Source organism: Misgurnus anguillicaudatus, unplaced genomic scaffold (genome assembly GCF_027580225.2).
Source record: "Misgurnus anguillicaudatus unplaced genomic scaffold, ASM2758022v2 HiC_scaffold_28, whole genome shotgun sequence".
Taxonomy (NCBI): Eukaryota; Metazoa; Chordata; class Actinopteri; order Cypriniformes; family Cobitidae; genus Misgurnus; species Misgurnus anguillicaudatus.
This window is the reverse complement of record NW_027395278.1, coordinates 4,894,404-4,913,306: the sequence shown is the minus strand read 5'-3', so window position 1 is coordinate 4,913,306 and position 18,903 is coordinate 4,894,404. Positions and strand designations below refer to the sequence as shown.

The following is an 18,903-nucleotide window of genomic DNA, read 5'->3' as shown; positions in this document are numbered from 1 at the left end:
CCTTTGTAAGGTGGCTCATGTTGACTTTCAATCTAATGATCCTGGTTCTCCATCCTCTTCTTGCGGTTGGCTTCTGTCTTTGTTTCTGGGTGATGACATGGGCAATAGCATCAAACTCTAGGGCCTTGGTCATCCATCTTCCTGCTCTTTCCTCCTACGCACAGGGAATTTTTACGTGATGGGGGTTCACTGATCCCTATGAGTAAAAAAAATAGTCTGGCGCTTCTCATCTTATCCAAAAAAGGCTTGGGAAGTAATCTTTTATAAATGTATAAAAAATGTGCAATTAAAAGAAATCTACCTATGCAAACAAATTAGTTCAATTATTATTTAAATTATTAAGCCAATCATTTAAATTATTATTGTTATTGCTCATCAAATATTATTTAAATACAGCCTTGAATTGATAATAATAATAATAACATTAATAATAATAATAATAAACAATAAATATGAAACCTACAATACTTTTTGCATGTTTTTATAACAACAAACTATAAGTTATACAGAACCTTTAAGCTTAACTTCAAAATACGTTAATACAAATTTTTATACAATCACTTTTCCCATCTTGGACTTGCAATAAACATCAGCAAAGTTCTGTCTGTGCCTTATATTAAATCAAATTTTCTTTAGTCTTGTGTAGTTTAAATAATTCCTTTAAATGTATACATTCAATAATAATAAGTTTCTATAAATCAACTCTTCTGAATCATCAAAGTCTGTTCCATGCCTTTCATTTTAGATGTATGCAACTTAAATGCATGAATAATAATACTGTACGTGACCACAAAACTGAATAAATAAGCTTTCTATTGATATGTGGTTTGTGCATGACAATATTTGGCCAAGATACAACTATTTGAAAATCTGGAATCTAATGGCGCAAAAAATATTCTTAATAAAAATATACAAATATATCTTATGATAAATCATTTTTGATATATTTATGGTAGGAAATTTACAAAAAATATTAAAAGATCTTTACTTAATATCCTTATGAATTTTGGTAGAAAACATTTATAATGTTGACCCATATAATGTTTTTTTTCATTATTATTATTGCTATACGAATATACTATGCTACTTATGGTCCAGGATCACATATACTAACTATTATAAGCATGAGTGAACTCATTATTATAGAAAACTGTAAACTGTATTGCACAATTTACACAAAACAAATAATGTGCACACTTTTGAATTTACCATTTGTTAATTACAGATTGTGCCTTCTCAGTCAGTAAATTAAATTTTTCTCAGAGACAGTAAATTTCTTGCTGCATCATCTCAGGCTCTTCTTTGTGTTTCTGCCAGACAGTGATTCAGAAATCGTAATGGCCAGGCAATGAGCCTGTGTAATGTTCTGCCCTGGAAAAAGTTTTGTATAAATAATTAACACCTACTATAAAAATATTTTATAGTTCAGCAAGACACTCAGAAACTGCTGGAAATATGGAAAATAAAATAAATAGAAATTACATTTTCGCAGCCCTCATGAGGGTCTTCAAAGATTTTGTGTTTTGTGTAAACGTCTGCTCCTGTGAATCACTACACACGTTTGATAAAAGTCCAAAAAGCAATGCAGCAGTTATATTACAATTGGGTTACTTCTGTTGCTTACAAACCCCATCCCTAGAAGGGCAGCTGCTTGTAAAGCCACGCCTTCAGGGTAGCATGCAAACCAGCGACCCTCACACCTACGGAATCCCCCTCCCCAAAACAGGAGACGCTTTCTGGCCCAATCTGCTGGATTCTCCAAATCTAACTCATTAGCATAGCAGTTTCAATTGTGAGCTTGTTTGGTGGAGGTGGGAACAAGTGTATTGTCCAGTTTTCTGGTTGGTGTCTGAATGAATAGAAAAGCAAATACGAATCTTCTCCTAGAGATGTTTAGCACCATATCCGATTAGTGTTCAGTGTTAGTTGTGCTTAGATTAACAGCAGAAGAAAGCCGTGAAGGACCTTGACAAGAAAGAAGCTCCGCATTGATCTTTCGGGCCATGAAAACCAAGCACACCTTCAGAGGAACGCAGCCTTCAATGCTGGTAGGGTTTAAAGTCACAATTTATCATGGCTTATTGTTTTGGAGTATGTTTTAGAAAAGTTTTTTGAAAACTGATAATCAAACATTATGCTACACACTAAAAATGTTTGGGTTGTTTCAGCCCATGGTTGGGTCAAATACGGACAAGCCTAACCATTGTGTTGAAATTAACCTATAGGAAATTCACTAAAATCTGAATTTTGTTTGTATGTAGAGATTAAAATGTAGTCATTTTTTGTTCTTTAAAATTTTTTAAAAACTGCACAACGATTAACAAAAAAGTAAACTTTCATGTGTTTATCACCTTTATTGAGATGCAGAATAAATAGCTTACACTAAACAAAATGATGTCTTATTGTATTCACATTTTTGTTTACTAAAAATATATATATTAAAAGTTTACCAAAACTTCACATAAATTTCTTGGTTTACACGACATGTGCAGAAAAATCCAGATGGAACAGCTATACAGGCAAGAATAGAGGGTTTATCAGAAAAAGTAAGACTGCATTTAAAACAGGCGTGTTGTGTATAAAAGAATAATGAGTTTTGGAGAAATCACAGAGTGACGTTTGATTAATCGTCGTGTGCAGGGGTCACCAAACCCCCACGCAACACCAAAGCGAACGCAAACAAAATGGGCTGTGAACCCATCCCAACATGGCGCTACGTGGGCGTGCAAGGCATACAGGGCATAAGAGGGGCACAGAGGGAGGGGCTTTTGGGATGAGGGGATATCAAACAACTCGCAGAAATCATTTCCCATCTGCTACTGTACAAGTAATACAAAGAATATGTAAACTTACACTATATGTAAACTTACAACCCATGGTTGGGTAAAATATGGACAAGCCCAACAGCTGGGTAAAAAATGTACCTAGAATTTTTTTGGTTTATTCAACCAAATGGTTGGGTTTGTTCATATTTGACCCAACCATGAGCTGAAATAACCCAGTTTTTTTGGGGAATCTTTTATATAAATTAAGGGCAATTTCAGCTTTATAGATGTGACATTTTCAGTCAAAAAGTAAATGTTATTTATCAGAGAATGTTTATATTATCATTAAATTGTTTTCATAAACCAATGATAGAGTCCAAACATTAGAAAAATATCACTCTGTGCATGTGTTTTCTGTTATACACGGGTTATTGATGTCACAAAAAAACAGGAAAAGGACGTTTTTGGGGGACCACACACACTTCTGTGAATAAAAATGCACAAACCAGATCTAATAATACTCAACAAATGCAGAAGGGACACATCTTCAAAGAACAACATTTTTTTATTATTTTCATGCGTGCATTTATGAGAAAAACTATGGATGTGACAATTCTGAAAAATAAATTTAAAAATGTTTAAAAAAAACTTTAAAGGGATAGTTCACTTTAAAATGAAAATTCTGTCATCATTTTCTCATCCTCATGTTGTTCTAAACCTGTGTGAATTTCTTTTTTCTGATGAACACAAAAGAAGATATTTTGAGAAATGATGGTAAACACACAGCAGATGACCATTGACTCCCATAGTAGGAATAAAACAATATGATGGAATTTAATGGGTACCGTCAACTGTGTGCTTAACATCATTTCTCAAAATATTGTCTTCATCATTTATCACAATACTTCCAAAATATTTTTGTCCTACTATGGAAGTCAATGGTCACTATCTGCTGTGTGTTTACCATCATTTCTCAAAATATCTTCTTTTGTATTCATCAGAAAAAATAAATTCATACAGGTTTAGAACAACATGAGGATGAGTAAATGATGACAGAATTTTCATTTTAAAGTGAATATCCCTTTAAGCCACCAAACATTGTCATCTGAGATATTAGTATATTAGTAAAAATTTAAATTTTTTGTTCAACAACATTATTATTCATTTCAGGATATGCATTTTAATTCACTCTCAGGTATTTTAAAATTTTTTTATAATGTCTCTGCTAACTGGCTGTCTAAGTTATGCAAGAATTCTGTCTTCCAAAGCTACAATTAACTTTTCCTGGTGACTAGCAACGCTGACACAATCGCAAGACATTTTTGTGCCTGTAGGCGTAAGACAAAGGACGTGAACATTTGCACTGCCCCCAATGATTTTGAGAATGAATAGATGTTTGGCTTTCAATAAGAAACAAGACACAACACCTTAACTCATACATCATAATAATGTGCTTCGGTAATGCCAAATTCACTGTTGTTATTGAACTAGAAGGCAAGAGATTTTACACTGGTACTTAATCTGATAATCTGAACGACAGGCTGCTGGTAAGAGTCTAAAGGCTTCACGATGATGAAGAATTGATGTGCTGACATTTTTCAGATCAGGGACATTATCAGAGCTGTCAGATCTGAGGTTACAGGAAAGGAAATAACATGACAGGTTTATTACTGGATATATAAATGATGATTAGTCGGACACCTGCTGACAGTATGATTAGTTTTAGTAGTTTGTTACTCTTTTTGGAATTAAAACCTATCTACACATAGTTAAATAAAACCCTGGTGTTGCTTACTCAACTCCAAAGACCTTTTTTTGATGAAAAAAAAATGGCCAAGAGATATTCAAGCAAAAATTAAAGAAATAATTTAATGAATGAATACTTTCGGTTGTATTAATGAATCTATTATTGTTGTTTTACTGTAATTTTCTTTAAGTGATAAAGTATCCATAGTTGTGAACTATTCAATTCAATGTTAAGAATTCTGCTAAAAACAACACAAGTCATTGGTTTAATTCCCAGGAAACACACAGGTTAGTAAACCTATACTGTGCCATAAATGCACTTTAAGTTTCTTTAAATGCATCTGCCAAATGCAAAATGACTCTACCAAGAGCATGCACAGTGTCATACTGTACAAACTGAACAATCGAACGGCTTTTATATGAGATCAAACTTGAGAGTACAGTTTGTATAAACTGTAATGTGGGATGCACAGAAGCTCAGTCAGCATGCAGTGCCTGTGCAAGTGGGCGAGTGTGAATGGGAATAGAGAAAAGGGAAGCAGGCTGGGGGTGTCGGTACAGAAGTACGAGGGCAGATGCATATCTATTCAAAGAGGCTCCACTTTCACTAGGACTCCGTGGAGAAGGGCTGTTCCACGGTGTGGGTGGATATGAATTAGGCTTCGCATGCACATACAGCAAATGCTCTGTTGCTCATGCGGCCGTAGATGAAAATAGATCATGGTGTTAGAAAAACAAGAAGTGACGGAGGAGATGATGAAGAGATGAGGATGGAGTTAGTGTCAATCCTACTAAAAACATATGGGAATAAGACCTTATATATTTATATTATATATATTTATATATGTTATATATATATATATATATATATATATATATATATATATATATATATATATATATATATATATATATATATATATATATATATATATATATATATATATATATATATGGGTGTTTACAATAATGCATATAAGAATAGGCTACGTTATCCGACTTGACCAATTCGTCAAAATTAATTTAAATTTAGTTTAACCGCAATAGTGTTAGTCTGTTAAAAGAGGTAAATAAAGCTTTGTATATTAACAAATATATTTCCTTAACACTCTTCAATATAGAGTAACTTTCCAACATATTCAAATTTCACTTTCCTAAATTGACTTTTATTGCGGTCCCTCTGTGGGATGTGCGCTCTGGGTGGATGCTTATTTTCCGTGTGGGGTTTCCCGGATGAGTTCCATATATGTCAAATAGGGCGTGTTCGAGACTACCGGATGACATCCATATATAGGTTGCGAGCAAACCGGAATTCCTGATAATAGTTCATAGAGCATACACCAAAGAAGTTAACAAATAATTATTACCGCCCTGAAATCTGATAAGTTCTGCATGTCAGTCATATTTCTAAAATTGACGAGTTATGTCAACTCATAACTCTCTTTCAAATGTGTTTTTATGGACTACCCCGTGTCGTCATACGGCCACGAGCCAAAAAAAACAGCCCAACCCGATTTTTTTCACAGTTCTGTCCTTGTATGGTCAGTGACGTCACGGGGCATTGACGGGCTCCTCTTAAATGCATATTACGACATAAAGTTTCACTTATTGGCCGGCAGACATATGAAGGGAGCTGATGGCTCGCATATTAGATCTGACAGACCGGTGCGCGCGTTTAAGATGATCACGCAGGTGAACTAAAGCGCGGAAACGCATTTGTACAGCATCAAAACATCTCTGTGAACAATTTAAGAAAACTCAGCCTGGTCATTTCCGACAGACAATATGACAGCAACAGCTAACACTGGGGATAAAATCACGACGTCGCTGAATGATTTCATGCGCTCTCTGCCATTAAACGTCTATGGTCTGGATGAGGTCCCCACATCACTGTCTACAGGTTTCTCTGATGTACAGGGGGTCTGTGAACCGTTTAGTGAAGCGTCCGGAGGTAAGAAATTAGTATAAATGCCTGACTTAAGAAAAGTGGGATAGTTGTCACACAGGCTCAATTGGTTAGACATTTAGTTCAAAAACTAGTTCTGTGAATTTTATCCTTCACACTAAAATTATATTCTTATTATATTTAAACTTTGTTGCATTAGAATTGTAAAATGAATGTATTTTAACTGAAAGAATAAATTTTGTTCGCTTTATTTGTTCTATCACATGTTAAAATTTTATACATTAATTGTAATAGGCTATGGAATGGTTTGATACTCTTTTGTGATGTTTTGTCACTTTTCAATGTATTAATAGTTGATGACGTCTTATCCAAAGCGACTTGCATTCATACATTTTATCAGGAGCCTATGCGTTCCATGGGAATCAAACACTGCTTTATTTGTTTTACTTATAATATTTTGCTTAAAAATCACATAAAAAACTACTGTATGGTAGGCTTTCATTGTAATAACCTATTCTGTATAAAACATCAGTTTGTTAAACGTTTGTTAAAAATCAACTTCATTAAATAACGATGGAGATGTTCAATAGATTTTTGTTGCAGACAGAGACTTATAAAACGTTTTTATATAAAAAGTTAAAACACAACCTGATGTTTATTCATCACTTGATTAGTGTCTGTTACCCCTGGTCTAAATAATATTAAAATACAAACGCTTTATTGATCTATTCGCGCACACTGTATTACGTCCATTACGGCGTAACGCAGTGAGATGAACAGAAACAAAGTATAAACGTCTGCTCTTCTTTTCTTTTATCAGGTGGCTTGAGCACCGACAGTTTCGGCGTTGAGAAACAGAGCCTTGACCTTGCAGAGTCAAGCAGGTTCTCCCCGCACAGCGCGCCTGTCGCCTACACAGGAAAAATTTCCATCGACGCGCACGGAAGTTGGAATCAAGAGGGAATAATCAACTTTGTCAGTGCAGGAGTGCAAGACAGACCATCTTCCTCCGGATCATTCTCCACGAGCTCTCCTGTTCCAACAGACCTTACGTCAGGCTGCTCCAAAACAAGCCAAACCCTTGCCAACATGGAGCACATGTACACATCTCCACCCCCTTACACCTGTAGCGCCGATGGGTACCAAGACCCTTCGGCCTATCTGTCGACCAGCGCGTGCCCCTTAACATACGCCACCCCGTCCTACTCGACTCCAAAGTCAACTATAGATGGGAGTCACGGGACGCTGTTTTCTATCATTCCCGAATATGGGGGGTTTTATCAAGCCAGTAACAGTCAAAGGGACATGGCTATGTTTCAGGACATCAAGCCATTTTCATGCTCTTTGGAATCTATTCGAGTCCCCCCACCTCTGACTCCATTGAACACAATAAGAAATTTTACACTGGCGTGTCCGGTAGACGGGTCAAGGCCACCGATAGACGCCAATCCCCAGAACATCCCACTCAGGCCGATAATGCGGCCGCGGAAATACCCAAACCGACCGTGCAAAACCCCCGTCCACGAGCGCCCGTATCCCTGTCCGGCTGAGGGATGCGACCGGAGATTCTCTCGCTCGGATGAGCTCACGCGACACGTCCGCATCCACACCGGACACAAACCGTTTCAGTGCCGCATCTGCATGCGCAGCTTCAGTCGGAGCGACCACCTCACGACTCACATCCGCACGCACACGGGCGAAAAGCCCTTCTCCTGTGATTTCTGCGGGAGGAAGTTCGCGAGGAGCGACGAACGGAGGCGGCACACAAAAATCCATCAGAGACAGAAAGATAAGAAGGGGTCGAATCCCCCACACAACTCAAATGCGGATGGGACGGCGATGTGAACCGCTGAATCGTTTGTTACGTGGTTCAAACTCTCGCTCTTTTGTTTTGTTTGAAGGCAGCTTATGACTTTTTAAATGTTGAATGTATTTTGTTGTAGTATGCAGAAGAATAGAAACGTCCGTTAAGCTAAACATTGGTAAAGCATAGTTTTCTAAGTTTTTGCAAGCAATTGTGCCATCACACCTACTTGTAATGATGCATAATTGGAGGTACTACAGTGAGGTATCCAAGTTGTTTACATAGCTCCATGAGTTCTCTTTTTATTGATATCATCGCCGTTTATGTGTCTGAATAAAGCAATTCTAATCATGTGGTGCGTTTATTTGGAAAAATGAGCTTTTGGGGAAAAAACATCATAACGGAAGTACACCACCAGAGGTCCTCGTTTGACAAACAATTGCGCGCATTAGAACATGCTTCATAGCAGATCTCAAGGCTCCCCACTGTCCACAAAAATATTTAAAGGCTTCCCACTAACAATCTCTCACCAATTTGCCTTATTTTAACTGATTAAGTTAATCGTGATGCCCCCAAATGGATCCCAACTTCTTGGTTGAGAAATACTGTTCAAGGGAATCTAAGGATGCCACACTTCTGTTTTACAAACCAGACTCATAATGAAAAACACAAGTCATTGTCTTAGGTTTTATTATGCATTCTGCATAACAGAATGCAGTTATTAAATGTAACATTTTGCATATTTTAAAGTTTTAAAAGCAGTAAGTGCTCAAGTAAATATTTCATTTGAATAATTCTTAGAAGTGTTAAGGGAATTATCCAATGGTGTATACGGTACCTATTTAAATACAAATCACAGCCTATTCAAATTACACCAGTGAACCGGACAAAAGTAATCCCTCAACAAGATCAGTGGTTGTAAAAGTCTGAGTTCAATGACAGCAGCTAAGCACAGGTGCAACTGTGCAAAAGTGTTGTACGACAGGTCAAGATGCATTTCAAATACAACACACTCCACTTAATGAAGGCCTGTCCGTACGGCAAAGATAAGAACATGAAATGTCTTTAATCATCACGTGCTTATAATCAGTTTCTTCAGAGGGACACTTTAGGCCCTGGGTAAGGTTCACCACCACACCAGAATTCACTAGGCTGTGGTATTTCCATAAGCCATAAGTCACCCTGTTCCTGTGCTTGGTTGTTTTTATCAGCAGCTTCAGAATGGGCATGTAAGATTTTATAGTAGTGGCAGTCTCTCCCATCATCTGGGTCATACGGCGGTGCCAATATGTCAATGAATGCGGTTGGTCCGTCCACAGCGTCTATTTGATGGATATTGTCCGTCTGAGGTGACAGCACACACGGGGCGCTTTCTTCCGTGTATTCCCCTACTGATTTCAGCACTGTGGGTCGCAGGGAGCTTCTCTGTAAGGGCATTAACGGAGGGTTGAACTGCACACCACTGTCACCGTCTCTGGGTTTATCCAACCTGTCGAAACAGCTAATTCGGACCTTTCCGTAGATCACTTTAAGCATGCCATACATTCCTGGATGGTCGTGCAGAGGTATAGAAGCGCCTGTTTTTAACAAAAACACGCCCATGCTGAACGAGTCGGTCTCGTAGACGTGCATGTACGTGACTGGAGGCGCGACGCGCGAGGTACTCGGGGCGCTTTCGATGCTGCGTGGAACGATCCTCAAATCAGCCGCTCTTACCTCCGCCATGAGGCTTTTTAGCTTGCTCTGATTTTCCAAAAACTTTTTATTGTGCTCTCCCAATACGGATGGGTTGCGGAAGGTCGTCAGCGCCTGTCTGGCGATTTTCTGGACAGTGGAAGTCATGTTGTCTCGTGGCATCATGTCCCGCGTCCTCGCGACTTCAAAATTCACGCTCCCCTCTTCTCTGCTATATCAAATGCAGATATGAATACTAAAAAAGTATTCATTTATCATTTGGGACATCAAAATCAAAACCACTTCTGAAACAACAGCGACGCCTTAAGAAATAACGCTACATGTCCATTACGATCATGTCATTCGCGCCCATTATACAGGCATCAGCTTCACACGTACGCAATGTCAACACGACTATACGTCACTCGGAGGATTGTGGGAAACGTAGTTTTTACACAGTGATAATTCAACGTTTTTTTTTAAACAAGACGCTTAAGATGCTTGTTCTTTTATATTTTGGCGTTAACTAAAGTCGTTGTATGTAACTTAAAATGCCTTCGCAAGGATTTTATGTGGACAGAGTGAAAGAAAAAAACACTTAAACTGACTGACTACAACTCCCACATGCGCTTGCAGGGGCAATAGCACTTCGGTCTTTCGCCACCACTCGTGATCTGGGTCAAAGCAGTGCGGGCTGCGTATACAGACAATGAAAATCCTCACTTTAAATCCTGGTGCTGTAATAACTTTGCAATGCATTCCTATTATTAAAGTTCACATTGCCTGTTTGGGGCTTGCAGTGACGCAAAACTTACTTGAAAGCAAACAAAATATTAAAACTAACAGTTTTTATTTCACCAAAATATTTCTGAAAAATAAAATTTTCAGCTAATACAGACAAAATATTTCAAAATTACGACAAAATGTATTTGCATACTTTCTTCCGCCAATCATTGACTGAAACTTTAAATTTAAACTTAAAATTAACTGTTAACAACTTTTGTTTAAAAGTAGCAAGTTGCAAAAATGACAGGGGGTACAGGCCCCGCATCTGAGAGTTGTCTGTGTACACATATCACTACAACCAGGGTTGGGCAAAGATACATCAAAATGTATTTTAAAATAAAATACCAAATACTTTAGTTTTAGAAGTATCAAAATAAACTACAAAATACAGCAGCCACAATGTGTATCAAAATAAACTACTGTATTATTGTATTTTGAAAATATTTGCATTAGCAACAATAACAAACACCTCATTCATAATAAACAATTGTTGGCACCTGTATTCACAGCAACTAGTCTCTAACTAATTAATCATCATTTCATAAATATAATAATATATTGTGTGTAAAGGCAGTCATTATGGTAACCAAAATATCAAGATCCTACTAGGGGTACAATATTCAGCAATCAATTATTTATTTATCAAATCATTGGATTTTAGCAGTTGAAAACAAACATTTTATAATTTTAACAATTATTAAACTATCAATATGTTTAGATTTTAAATGTAGCCAGAAATTTTATAAGAATGTCATCGCATTTCTATGTCATCGTCACCCTGTCAAACCCAAATTACAAAATACTATTTGTATTTTGTATTTGAAATGTAACAAAAATACTGCCCATCCCTGCCTAGAAGTAAAATTTTGGCTGTTTTATTGGAGTCCCCTTCAAAAATTGCTCTGTCCCCCCTACTGTTAGATGAAAGAACTAGTGAAGTTAGTTTTAAAGTATCCCTGTAGTCATAAGTTGTATCATTTAAAACGCACCTTTAACCCTTATAAGTCCCTTGGGGTCAATCTTACCCCAAGCCACTTTTCTTTAGTTAAAAAACATGGTTCCATTCATCTCCGTAGAATAAGATTTTGTGATTTTTTTTTAGACTATCTGTCAAACTTCATATAAAAACTGGTCTTGATTCGGACGTTCTAAAGATGTGTAAAAAATGTACCAAAGAGGCCCTTTGGGAGTAAAAATTACCCCAATTGAAAATGAATGGGAAATGCAAAAAATAATTTTTTTATTTTTATTTGTCAAAATAAAATCAATGCATCTAGAATAAATCTGAAAATCTCAACACAGAAAAGTAGGCCTGGTAGAGCACAAATGCAATATAGAAAAGACATGCTCAATCTCACACTCACACACACACACACACACACACACACACACACACACACACACACACACACACACACACACAACCAAACTTTTACCTTTCACAGTGATTTCTTCATGTTTTAAAACAGCTTGAATGTAACTATACACCCTTGCCTCATTTGGTATATGCAGAACTATGAATATGCGAATTAGTCCCTGCCCCTCCACTCAATCGCACAGCTCGTACCATAGATATGAATATGCGATTTAGTCCTCGCCTCCACTCTTTCGCACCACCTCGCACCATAGATATATATGTAAATAGATGCTTCATTCGGCAGTTTCAGACACATAACTGCTAAGTTCGGTTTCACACAAAGCATATGTGAACTGCGCGTTTGCAGCACTATCATCAGCATTGATGTTAACAGGTTACATCACTCACTCTGCATGTGTGAGCCAGTGGCAAGGCCAGAAATTTTAAACTGAGTGGACCTCAGTGAAGTTAAATACGAAAACTTTAAATACGCCACGTGTCTCTCCTTGATATTTACGGCGTCTGTGTGAATGCACACACATATTGCGGCAAATCATTGGCAGTGTGATTGAACCAAAAATCAAACTATCCCGGACAAATCTCGTATGCATTTCCCGTGTATTTTCTATAATGTCTGTGTGAAAAGCCCTATACTGTCCGCAGCACACGCTTTTGAGACTCCGCCCACCTCTGGAAAGCGAGCTGCGAGTACCATCTCATTGGGATTTAAAGGGATAAAAACACAAAACTGTGTATTTTTGCTCACACGCATAAAGTGCCTATTTTGACATGGTGTATTTTTAGCTAAAGCTTCACATACGCACTCTGGGGACACCAGATACTTATTTTACAACTTGTAAACAGGGGCTTGGAATGTCCCCTTTAAAAGTTACAGAAGGGATTTTTCTTTTGTCTTCTGTCATAATAGCCCTTTTAACACGGACATTATGTAAAATACATGGAAAATGCATCCGGGATTTGTCTGGGATCGTTTGATTTTTGGTTCATTCACACTGCCAATAATTTTCCGGAATCTGTCTGTGTTCACACACATATACCGTAAAGATCCCCTTAAGATATTTGACGTATTAAAAGTCTTGCACTTGGTAGGCATTTTTCCACAGCGTCTGAAGTTTGCTTATTATCCGTTATTTCTCTCTCCAGAAACCACTCACGAGCATTTTTGTTTATGATAAGACTATAAAGGAGCGTGTGACGGACCGTTCTGGTATGCTTGTGCATGATCTCCCTGCTGTAAAAAAATAATAAAACCATTACAGAAAATTCTAATGGTTTCCATTAAAATACCAATAGAAACCATTAGCTTTTACCATTAAAACCACTACACTGTAGTGTGTTTTGGGCCATATTCCATTGGAACCAATACATATTCCATTAGAACCAATACACAGAACCAATAGAACCAATACATACCATTAGAGACCAACAAAAACCAATACACTGTAGTGTGTTTTGGGCCATATTCCATTAGAACCAATAAAATTCCCAATAAAACCATTAGAATTTTCTGTAAAAATAGTGACGAGCTCCCTGATCTCTTCCTTATTCCATTTTATAGACATTTCTCATTGTGAATGTTAATCTGCATGTAAATCCTTCATTTTAAAGAGCTGAACCATAACATTGTTTCGATGACACGTGCATCCTCACTACGGCTGCGGCACGCCCCTTAAAGCATTGTTTCTGCGTCTTGTACATAGGGCTTTCCGGGAATGTTACTAGGTCCTCTTTCCAATTTTACGAGTATTTTAGAAGAGTCAAGTTTTAAATAGAAAAAAATATTGAAACTCTCTAGTTATTTTTTTGTGCAATGCTAATGGTCTAATCAGATTCAATGGATTATGCTAAGCTATGCTAAAAGTGGTAGCACCAGACCCGGAGATCAGCTGAATGGATTCCAAAACTGTAAAAATCAAATGTTTAACTCTAGGGGAGCTGAAAAATGTGTATATTTACAAAAAAGTGGAATGTCCCTTTAAGACATAACTGACTGTTTTTATGAGAATACTTGCCAAGACTGTGGTATCTCGAGATAATTTTGTGTGTATGTGTCCTGTCAAGTGCAGGGAGATTTGATGTTTGCATGCTTTTTGAAACGCGTGTCTCTGTGTGTGCGCTTATAAGTAGGGATGCACCGTTAGGATTTTTTTGGGCCGATGCCAATTTAAACAGACAACTTCTGGCCGATACCGATATTAAACACTTGTATACAATACTATACAGTTGGTCTATTAGCTAGTTTATTTCTGCATCAAATTATTTTTACTGAACATGGATTGGATCTAATTAACATTCAACTGACCAACATAATAAGAGAGGCACAAATTAAGCTAAAACAAATATAATAAGACAACATGACAATCTTCAAAGGTGGTTTGCTATTCAGCATTTCTTTTATTAACAACATTAAAAATTTTTTTTACATATAATGGATTTCTTTAATAAACATAAATAATGCTAGTGCTATTGCAACTTAAAAAAAAGTTGGACTTTTTTCCCCCCACTAAAGTGCAGTCTGTTTCTTTTATTGTCCAAGACATTTGAGCCAGCTCAACAAAGGTTTTCTGTCGGTGCTTAAGTATAGTGCACACCAGAACATTAAATAATTTTAATTGAACAACAGACATGCAACTCATTGCCTTTATGTGGTTAATTAATAAACAATCGGTATCGGTCTTTCTCGTGCCATTACCGATATGCCGATGGTTTCAAATTCATCAAATATCGGCCGATAAATATCGGCGGCCGATACATCGGTGCATCACTACTTATAAGTGTCCATTTGAGTATGTGTGTTCTCTGTGCACCGAAAGCACTTAGGTGTGCATTATTTTCCAATAATTCAAAAGCCCATCATCAATTACTCCTTACATATTATTATGCCATTATGTCTTTTAAACATCAAATAAGCAAGCCTACAAAGGGTGAGTTTTGTTGTGGATCAGGTAATGTTTCACAAATCAGATTTAAAATCATCTTTTGCACAGAAATCCTTGAATCGACTGATTACTATAGCAACTGTGGATGACAAACCAGTGATTTCATTAGCACTGAGATGCTGGCTGTTGCTTAACTGATCATGACTCATAAACACGTTTACATGACATTGCTTTAAAGTACATATTTATAGAAAAATAGACATGTGGACAGTTTAGTCATCTGTGGTCATGTAGTTATTCCAGTACATGTCGTCTTATTCATTGGCACACACATACAGTAACAACAGATCATCTATAAACAGATAAAAGCCATGTAACAGGATGCAACACCACCGCCTACAACAGTCCTATGAGGTTGTAAGACACACACACACAGTATGACTGTGAAAAAACACTTGTGGTTGACATCATAAGGACGCTCTATGTCATCTAAATTCACACCAAACATTAATAAACGCACTGATTCAAATGTGCCTTCTAATTATATTGATCTGTCTTATTCGTTCACCATCTCAATCATTGAACTTTCTTCAGAGTAACTTGAACAACCAGAGAAGATTGGATTACTCTGCCACTTATTTTGATATTAAATCTAAACCTTTATTTTGTTTGTTTTTCGTTTCACGTTTACATTTTAAATCCGCTTCTCAATTTCTTTAATAACTAAATACATATACAGACCTAAAGGATTATTAGGAACACCTGTTTTATTTCTCATTAATGCAATTATCTAATCAACCAATCACATGGCAGTTGCTTCAATGCATTTAGAGGTGTGGTCCTAGTCAAGACAATCTCCTGACTGAGTGTCAGAATGGGAAAGATTTAAGCAATTTTGAGCAAACTTGGCATGGTTGTTGGTGCTAGATGGGCCTGTCTGAGTATTTCACAATCTGCTAAATTACTGGGATTTTCACGCACAACCATTTCTAGGGTTTACAAAGAATGGTGTGAAAAGGGAAGAACTTCCAGTATGCGGGAGTCCTGTGGGCGAAAATGCCTTGTTGATGCGGTCAGAGGAGAATGGGCCGACTGATTTAAGCTGATAGAAGAGCAACTTTGACTGAAATAACCACTTGTTACAATCGAGGTATGCAGCAAAGCATTTGTGAACCCACAACACGCACAACCTTGAGTCGGATGGGCTACAACAGCAGACAACCCCACTGGGTACCACTCATCTCCACTACAAATAGGAAAAAAGGGGCTACAAATTGCCCAAGCTCACCAAAATTGGACAGTTGAAGACTGGAAAAATGTTGCCTGGTCTGATGAGTCTCGATTTCTGTTGAGACATTCAGATGGTAGAGTCAGAATTTGACGTAAACAAAATGAGAACATGGATCCATCATGCCTTGTTACCACTGTGCAGGCTGGTGGTGGTGGTGTAATGGTGTGGGGGATGTTTTCTTGGCACACTTTAGGCCACTTAGTGCCAACTGGGCATCGTTTAAATGCCACAGCCTACCTGAGCATTGTTTCTGACCATGTCCATCCCTTTATGACCACCATGTACCCATCCTCTGATGGCTACTTCCAGCTGGATAATGCACCATGTCACAAAGCTCGAATCATTTTAAATTGGTTTCTTGAACATGACAATAAGTTTACTGTACTAAAATGGCCCCCACAGTCACCAGATCTCAACCCAATTGGCATCTTTGGGATGTGGTGGAACGGGAGCTTCGTGCCCTGGATGTGCATCCCACAAATCTCCATCAACTGCAAGATGCTATCCTATCAATATGGGCCAACATTTCTAAAGAATGCTTTCAGCACCTTGTTGAATCAATGCCACCTATAATTAAAGCAGTTCTGAAGGCGAAAGGGGGTCAAACACAGTATTAGTATGGTGTTCCTAATAATCCTTTAGGTGAGTGTATAAACTGTAATATGATGAAATATATGTATCAAATATATGTATTAAAATATTGACTGAGTAAGATTGAAATGAAAGAGAAATCAGTGATTGACATAAAAAATGTGATGCTCCTAATATAATTAGATGAGACTATTTACAAACTCTTCTCTTTTTTTTTACTCTCTTGTCTCAGTTTCAAAAGACATCTTTGTTTAATGTAGCTGAGAGGTCTTTGCTCTTTTGTCATCATAACTCAATACTCTCTGGTTAATGTGTATTTCCTCCTCTTGAAGTTTGTTTTTCCTGACTCTGAGCCAGCTCTCTGAACAGTCTGCCTTTGCGTGTTTGGTCCCAAAGCTTTTGTACACTACAGACCACTGTAGCATTCTTTGAGTGAGAACATCTTTCCTGATGTACAATGGGAAGTTTTATTTATTTATGAGATAAGTCATACTGTCCCAAACATAACATATGGAAATGTCCCCCCTGAGAGTTATCTCATCATTTTTCAAGTTAAATAAAACATAAATCTTTGACATGGTCAAGAAGTAAAGGCACCAATAATAAGCTTTAAAACATAATGAAATTTTTAAAATCTAAGTTCACATATAAGACATTCAAACACTTTTTATTTAGCACAACCAGTTTCATCCTTTAAAGGGATAGTTCACCCAAAAATGAAAAATCATGTCATCATGTACTTATTCCCATGTTTTTACAAACCTGTATACATTTCTTTGTTCTGATGAACACGAATGAAGATAATTTAAGGAATGTTTGTAAAAAAAAACAAGGGGCAACCTCCTGATCTCTCTGATGAAACCTATACAGAAGTGACTTAAACTGCAATTCATCAACTGGCCACTAGAGGCTGGCTCCAAAAGGGAGTCAATTCCCATAGACCTCCATGTTACAATGGCCAACTTTACAGTAGAAAATGTTTACAAATTTTTTTTTGATCTACTTTAAAAGATTAGTCAATTTTCTTAAAAAATCCAAATAATTTACTCACCACCATGTCATCCAAAATGTTGATGTCATTATTTGTTCAGTCGAGAAGACTTCCTACGACTGTGTGACTAGCCAGCGCGACCTCATGTAATTGCATAATGACTTCAAAATGTTAGTTACATATATGAAACGCACATTTGCAGACCATTTTAAAGGAGTGGTTCAATGGTATTTCACGCATTCTGACCTATTAACACATATATAGAGTTGTTTCCTCATGCTTAACGTAGGCAAAGTGTCATCAAAAAAGCAGTTGGACATGTTACAGAGTATTTCTGTGCCGAATGCACTTCGCCAGGGTTCGTACAAGTTTCGGAAAGTTTTTTCGATTACAGGTCCAGCTGACGTTTCAGGGGTTTCTATATGTATCAATTCTTAATATGGGCACTTCCTCCGGAAAACCCCGCCCATCTGTCAATCAGCGGGAGATGCTAGAACTTGCAAACATCCCATCACACGACACAGCTTTGTTTAATTTCAAAACTCAACAATGGCACGAAAGAAGAAGTGTGTTTTTGGATGTAAGGAAAAGAAATCCAGCCTTATGGAAACAATGGCTCCTCCCGCGGTAGTAACTCCTCCTTCTTCATTTTTTCGTACGTTATTGGAAAGATTCGGTAAAGCTAATCATTCTTTTTGATATATATAAATCTGATTAAACTAAAGACTCTTCGGACATATAAAGGATGTCATACTACTCTATAGGTACTCCAGATTAAGATCAGAAATGCAGAAACAGCGTGCGTTATGTGAGCTTTAAACAACAAACTGACACAACTCTCGTCTTCCTCCTGTCGTGTAACACGCCTGCGCGACCTCACAAAATACGTCATCAGGTCAAGAGGTCACGGATGACCTATGTGAAACTACGCCGCAGTGTTTACAAGTGTGGAGAAACAGGACAGTTTCAACGTTGTTGTATGTGGAATGATACCAATTAATGTCTTTGTGTCAGTTTGTTGTTTAAAGCTCACATAACGCACGCTGTCTCATCACGTGGTTTAACCAGTTGTGGTTTAAAAGTGCACATTTT

General features: G+C 37.4%; 3 protein-coding genes across 3 annotated transcripts in view; 1 reads left to right on the top strand and 2 right to left on the bottom strand.

The window, feature by feature from the left end:
• LOC129418215 (protein ZNF365) overlaps positions 1 to 18,903 on the bottom strand; it is a 34,969-nt gene continuing 16,066 nt past the window's right edge. Inside the window, exon 6 of the mRNA XM_055173159.2 lies at positions 1 to 196. Coding sequence (XP_055029134.2) covers positions 187 to 196 — 10 coding nt within the window. The 3' untranslated portion in view covers positions 1 to 186. The remainder of the gene's footprint in view (positions 197 to 18,903) is intronic.
• LOC129418214 (early growth response protein 2b) lies at positions 5,862 to 8,572 on the top strand. Its single transcript, XM_055173157.2, has 2 exons — positions 5,862 to 6,462; positions 7,238 to 8,572. The coding sequence occupies exons 1-2, from the start codon at positions 6,297 to 6,299 to the stop codon at positions 8,260 to 8,262; spliced, it is 1,191 nt and encodes a 396-aa protein (XP_055029132.2). The 5' UTR covers positions 5,862 to 6,296; the 3' UTR covers positions 8,263 to 8,572.
• LOC141362544 (2-aminoethanethiol dioxygenase-like) lies at positions 8,895 to 10,311 on the bottom strand. The gene has a single exon (XM_073864776.1). It carries the CDS (start codon positions 10,079 to 10,081, stop codon positions 9,317 to 9,319), a length of 765 nt encoding a protein of 254 aa, XP_073720877.1. The 5' UTR covers positions 10,082 to 10,311; the 3' UTR covers positions 8,895 to 9,316.